This window comes from Cryptomeria japonica, chromosome 2, assembly GCF_030272615.1.
Source record: "Cryptomeria japonica chromosome 2, Sugi_1.0, whole genome shotgun sequence".
In the NCBI taxonomy this organism is placed as follows: domain Eukaryota; kingdom Viridiplantae; phylum Streptophyta; class Pinopsida; order Cupressales; family Cupressaceae; genus Cryptomeria; species Cryptomeria japonica.
In genome coordinates, this window is record NC_081406.1 from 369,123,760 (window position 1) to 369,130,574 (window position 6,815).

At 33.8% G+C, this 6,815-nt stretch overlaps 1 protein-coding gene across 1 annotated transcript; it reads left to right on the forward strand.

Annotated features, from left to right (window-relative positions):
- The first annotated feature begins 282 nt into the window (after nucleotides 1-282).
- LOC131060455 (uncharacterized) lies at nucleotides 283-5,354 on the forward strand. Its single transcript, XM_057993689.1, has 4 exons — nucleotides 283-481; nucleotides 1,757-1,929; nucleotides 4,061-4,390; nucleotides 4,659-5,354. Exons 1-4 carry the CDS (start codon nucleotides 283-285, stop codon nucleotides 4,755-4,757), a joined length of 801 nt encoding a protein of 266 aa, XP_057849672.1. The 3' UTR covers nucleotides 4,758-5,354.
- The last annotated feature ends 1,461 nt before the right edge of the window (nucleotides 5,355-6,815 follow it).

Below are 6,815 nucleotides of genomic sequence, written 5' to 3' on the forward strand. Positions count from 1 at the left end.
TCAATGACAACCATACTGAAACACCAAGCAACTTCACATTTGCAACATAAAATGCCATGGGAGACCCTTATGAATAATCTTGAAGCTGCAATTGTTGAAGTAGTAAATTACACACTCTCCTTACCATGGTCTAATAAGTCTCAGTTTTCAAGTTGGGATAGTCAAATGAAGGGCAATTGGTTTGGATTGAAGACTCCTTGTTTTGTTGGGGAAGGGGGAGAGGTATAAAAAAAGGACAAAATTTCAAATGTTTGGACTCTCCCAAAAGAAGATTCGTTTAAAATGAATTTTGATGGGGATTCTCGAGGTAATCCTGGAGCTTCAGGAGCAAGGTGTATAATTCATTCTCCAGATGGAGTAGTAAAAGAAAAACAAGAAAAAGTGCTAGAAGATGATACTAATAATGTTGCAGAAATCAAAGCAGCCATCGAAGGTTTATCAATTTGTAGGGAACTTGGATTAAAGAAAGTGGAAATTGAAGGTGATTTTGCCATTATTATAATTTTTCTAAGGATTGGAAGTACCCCAAATTGGAGATTCAAATATTTCTTAAGTAGGGCCACTGAATGTTTAAATCTCTTTGATGCATTCACGATCAATCATGTTTTTAGAGAGGCTAATAGTTTGACAGACCAATTAGCTAATAGGGGAGCAGATGGTTTGAATGAAAAATATATCAGAGACTCTGAAATTCTGAAGTAGAGGGTCTTAGAAGATGGCAGATTTGGAAATCCTCCGTAGGGATTAGGACCATCTCCTTTGGGTATTGATAGCACTTTAAGATTAACATAGTTGAATTGCATTGATTAATTAATTTAACCTGAGGGTTTTGTTTTCTTTTTCAAATTGAGGTTTTTAATATTTTTGAATATTATAATCATACAAAGATTTTGAATTATGAAACAATAGATAGTTCCACTCATTAAAGACTTCATCTCTTTAAGCCAACAGTTGTTGGCTTGTTTTCTCTAAAATAGGTGAAGAGTCTTATCACAGGAGGGTACTTCAAATGATAGGTTTGGCTTTTTTGGGAATAATATAATTTTTTTTAAGAAGTTAGCTTGTTTGGAGACATTTCTTGGTTTGCTTAGATTTTCTTTGCAAAGTTTAGAGATCGATCACCTCGTATTAATGTCTTCAGGTGCTCGGCTAGTAAAGGTGGTATGGTACGTGGTCTTTGGTCGTTTTCCTTAGAGCTACTTCTCCCTTTTTGAAAGGGTTTTCATATTTTGTTGCTGCCATTTTAGAGAGGCATTTAATGAGCAAGTCTTATCAGAGATTGGGTTTCCCCTGGGATAATTCTTTGGTTTTGACAAAGATTTTTAGTAATTTTGGCGGAGGAGGAGAAAAAAAGGATTTTTATCATCATTAACTATATCAATGGTTAAAGTCCGTTGTTAAGTGGTCCTTGTATCCACTAAATTTGTAAACCACTTAGAAATTAATAGGGTGACTTGTTATATCAACTTGAAACGAGTATGGATTTATGAATTTTAATCCGAATATATGCATGTATAGCTTTTGATGCAAGACATCAACTTTATTTTCCCTTCTTTTTTCTCTTTTGACTGAATTTGTAGTTTGAAAGGTAGTCTCTTGAGGTTGTTTTTGCAGGGTTTGGGAAGAGTAGAGGAAAGAATGGACTCCCCTATTCTGTTAGTTTCCACCAAAAGACAGATGGCCTTCTTAGGTGAAATCAAAGAAAAACATATGCATGAGATGTTAAACATGTCTCATTTTGTTATTGTTATGACAGTGAAGCGAATCCTTGGAGAAGAATTCCTTGGAACATACCACAAATATAGGGTGAATATGGTAATCCCAATAGTGTTTGTGGCCACTATTCTTCATTCAAGCCTCTCTAAAGAAAAGATCGAAGCTCTATGTAGAAAGGTTTTTAAGGCAGACCTCGTGGGAGACTTAAGCATGGTATTGACGAATATTGACGAGAATCTCACCATTCCCTTTCCAAAGGACTATATGGTGAAAAAATGAAATGGGAAACCCACACCAAGATTTCTTATTTTACACATTGAGGATGAAAAGCCCTCCTGGCTAGTAAATTTGGAATTAAAGCTAATGCTAATTTCTTTTGGAATTTTTTGCATTTTACCAAGACAACTGAGAAGAATTGGATTAAGGAATACTTTGAGGCAGATGGCCTCACTTCTCTTGCTCTAGAAGATAAAATAGAAGGCTCGGTGACATACCTGGAAGATTTAATGGATGGTTTGGGTCCGGAACCTCCAGAGGAATAGGTTTTCTCTCCTCCTCCTTCTCCAATATTGGTTCATGAACGAGTTCCAATGATTGTCCACCTCATCGATCCTTCCGTTGTTCCCTCTTCTCTAGCTCGTTGATCCCTCTAAGATTTACCAGTGTCTTGCACTCTTTGGTTCGGGTTTGGTTTTGATACTCCTATAACTCTCCATCTCTAGTGGTCTGAGTTTAGAGTTTTTTATTATGGTTTTCAAATAGCGTTTTTGGTTATTTGATTAAGACTCTTAAATTTTTGTCATTCTTTGTCTATTTCCCTAGTTGGGAATTTTGGTTTGTGTGCTCATGCTTCTACTTCTAGTCTACCAACTTTCTCAGACTTTCTTGTTTAATCTTTATTTCCTATGTATTATTATTTTTATATTAATATATTCACCTCTCATCCTTGATTGATTAAAAAAAAACATAGTATTTTTCCAATTCTAAGATATGAAAATGATCTTTAAGATCTATCTAGGTTATAAGTCCATAATATAACTTAAATTAGGAAAATCTAGGTGAGCAATGTTTTCTTTTAACTAACAAGTATAATAACACTATAGTCTAAAAATAAACATAAAAATAAATGGAAATTAACATAGATATATAATTTGATGATTAAAAATATTAACTCGTTAACTCTTATTTCTAAGATAACTTCCTTGTATAAGAGAGTACTAAATAATTATAAATATAAACAAGAATTAAACTTAATATCACTAAAGTTGATGTCTTCTTATTTAAGATCTTATAGCTTTAATTTTACAACTCCAATTTCACAAAGATGTATGAAGAAATAAATTATTGAGTTGAGATGTCCTAATTTTTTTAGATCCTATCAATATTTAAAGGTGAAATCTCTTATTGTATATTGTTTCTGGTTATTTGTGTCTCACATTGTACTATGTTTTGTAAAGCCCCACTTTTTTTTTAGACTGAAGGAATCAGGTATAGCATCCCCCTATAAACTGCAGTGCGCTAGGTAAACTTTTTAATGTGACTAGTGACACTTGTGTGACACGTCCTCTAGTACCACATGGACTGGGGGTAGACTAGACCTCGTGACCTTGTGCATTACCATTAGAATCTCTCACTAATGGAACTAGGCTCCCAACCCATTCACTCCACTCTTATTTAATTTCTAGTTATTTCAATAATTTATTTCTGAGCATTTTTTTGTTAACTCAAGGGTATCCTCGCATCTCAACCCAGCAATTCCCACAAGACCTTGCCTTGGTCTTACTTTGATACCAAGTTCTGGGGTCATAGTGGGGCGAGTTGAGGCAAGACTAGTCCTCTAACTACTACAAGAAGGGTCTGAACACATCTACAATTGGGTAAATAGAGGTAGAGAAAATTGACCTCGAGACCTAAATGGGACGAACCCAAAGCCCTTATTAATTTATAATTTTCAAATAAAATATTCGACATGACTAAATAATTTAATAAACCATGAATTCAAAATAAGAATAATTATTTTTTTATGATAAGGTAATCTAGAATATCACCATACCTACAACCATAATAATCTTATTTGGTGAGTATGTTAGTGGTATAATTGACCTATAAAAAATAACTATTCATTATCCTCATGTCCATGCTCTATTAGTTCCTGCCCCGCTAGGAACTATTGCTAAGGGTTTAGGTTAAATGGTGATTAAACTTGATGCAAACAACCAATCAAACTTTAACATTAACAAAGATTAAATTTCCATATACTATTTTCTCCGGTGAAGTTGCATATTTCCTACCACAAATATTAATTCAAACTTTTTTGGCACATTATCATTTGCTATGTTTTCAGTTGCAGGGATGTCAAGTAAGATTTAAGTTCTCAATACAAGAGAACGCACTATCCTCAAGACATTCTTCTGAGCTGTGTAGGATTAGTAGGGGCAGTTCGTTAGTGCTTTGCAAGGATAGAGACTTCTTGCAGTCAGAAGGTGTTGCACATGTAAAAATTGTTGAAATGTTGCTACTTATTAAACACTTGTTGGGTTCTGAAGATCACCATCTGCCATCAAGAATGATTGAAATGAACATTTGGCAATTGAAGGAGGACCAAGTGCAAGGGGAGGAGAATAGAACTCTGCGAAGCGCAGTGTTTTTTTTGTTAGCTTTCTATTCTTTTAAGGTCTGTTTCATTGTATTGTTGAACTCTGCTTGGTTTAATGCCATTTTGTAAAATTTGCTAAGTTCTTTTCTTTAAACTAGAGACTTCTTTTTTTAGTTCCTGCCCTGCATGGAACTATTGGCAAGGGTTAGCATCAAACCGTTATTATTCATATGTTTCAGTGGCCAATAGGATCGCCTTAATTTCCCTTGCTATAGCTTAACTCAGTCTTTTCTCCTGAAATGTAATCAGACATTAATGGTTTGCTGTAAATTATGAGTCTTGGCAGGCTCTCGTTGGTGCATTGAAAGGTATTCCAGAGTACGATGCAAGAGAAGGCATATATTTCGAAGCGCTCTCTGCAGATTTGCAGAACTTCGCATTTTAAAAAAGTAATATTGTTTTTTAATTTAATGAGCAACATCTGCTGACGCACACATCTGGCTGATCGAGTGTAGGAAATTCAAGGTGGCATTCTGTAAAATGGGCTTTGGTTTCAGGGCTTTGTGTTGTCGTCCATGCCTTGTGATGTTTCTTTGATCTCCTTTTTTGATTTTCGTCCCTTAGAAATCCCTTCTTGAGGACTGCATATTATTCTCTCTATTTCATCTGTTCAGTTGAACAAGCACTAGAGCAATTATGGCTCGACTATTATCGGACATATTCCTGGGAATTTCTCTGACCGTCCTTTTTCTCTGTCCATAGTTGTAACATATATTACCTAGGGTTTCAAGTTTTGATTGATGTCAGCTCAACATTTTTTTATTTTTAATCATATGTTTGGGGGGCCAATAGCATGGCTTGGTTTGTACTTTGTCAAGAGTATGCTAGGTCTATTTCCCAATTTGACAGAAATATGTAATCAACTTTTAACACTTGTCTGCACGTAGGGGTTTTGTAACTTCTGAAAGCAATATCTTAAAAACTCAGAACAGTTCCATATGTAAATATATCACTTGGCTGCAACCATACTAGGTTTATGTTGATGGATATTGAAAACTTGAAAAATACTTCAGACTTTAAACTTGACCTTTGTTAATTCCTCTTGCATTTATATATATATTTCACTTTCTGCTATCTCTTTGTATAAGAATTTCAAATGTCTCTGTCTGTTATCTTGTCAATTTCATTGCTCATATGTTTTCCTCCATAATCGTTTTCAACATAATTATTTTGTGCAATATTGAGGTCAGTCTGGTATCAAGTGAAGTTCAATTTGATTTCAAAACAATCTTGTGATTATCTGTTAAATAAAAAAAAACAATTTTATTGTTTTCCAATTATTTTTAAATAAAATAATTTTGCTTTGCTTTTCTAATTTCATTGTTGTTAAATTGAACAATGATGGCCTATGGGGTTTCTATTGCTACTCTTATTTTTGTACAAACAAATAAGGCATTGAAGGTGTAGTTTTATTCCCATTTGCTACAATATGAAGAGTAAAAAAATCTAAGGAATGAGGCATTGGTTTGAAACTTAAGTTTTTTTATTTTTTATTATTGGCTATCAAAGAGTGTTGTTATGTGAACATATTTAGTATCAGAATGTATCATATGGATGCCCGGGCATGGGGAAGGACGCTCTGAAAGGCATTCCAATTCTGCTCAGTGCATTAGAGGTCATACGAAAAATTTTCAGAATATGATTTTTCTTAAATTTTCATTTTTAGTTTCCAAAATTATCTAAAATGTCAAAGTATAATATACTTTTATTTTTCACATTATGTTTCATGAATAGTATATTTGTTTAATAGTAAATTTGTAATTCTGAGTACTTTGATGTTTAGTGGAACAATTATACTTTTCCAGTCCATATTCAATCTTTATGACCTCTGTATTAAAATAATCTTTAGGCCCTTGTGGTTGAACGCATATCAGTCAATAAACAATCTAAGTGAAATCCAAAGGGCTCAAATCAAAAGAGAATTACCTATGATACAATGCACCATTGATCAACTTGGATAACCTAGGAAACAGGTCAATTTGAATTCTGGTAAGCAAACGATCTTAATATAAGTGAGCAGGGATAATGATGGTTCTTTGTTTACATGTCTCCATTTGACAAAACCGCAAAGAAAAAGCAACACTTGTACCGACAATGTGTACTTTGATGTTTCTGAATTAATTTCTGATTAGAAACACTCCTTTCTTTCCGAGTTCTAAGTTTCTTACATACTAAACCTTTCTCTACGTGTATCTTTATTTAGTATCTTGAATAGTTTATTTGCATTCTCATCCAAATTTTTTTTCCATAAATATTTGAATTGAACAAAACCAATACACAACCAATTTTACAACACTGGATAGGAACTACGCAGCCCTGTAGCCCTTGTTGTTAGTGGCTTTTGAAACATAAATTTTGAAATATGTAAAGCATTTGTTGGAGATTGTCCTAACTTTCTGCCTTAAAATTATCATATTTTCATATGAAATTTGTTATTCCTTGA

Bases quoted from the DNA above. Each gene is read 5' to 3' on its own strand.
- LOC131060455 (XM_057993689.1), top strand. From the start codon at position 283: ATGAATTTTGATGGGGATTCTCGAGGTAATCCTGGAGCTTCAGGAGCA. The intron at 482-1,756 runs GTGATTTTGCCA...TTGTTATGACAG, and splicing joins AAAGAAAGTGGAAATTGAAG to TGAAGCGAATCCTTGGAGAA. The intron at 1,930-4,060 runs GTATTGACGAAT...CTATGTTTTCAG, and splicing joins TCGTGGGAGACTTAAGCATG to TTGCAGGGATGTCAAGTAAG.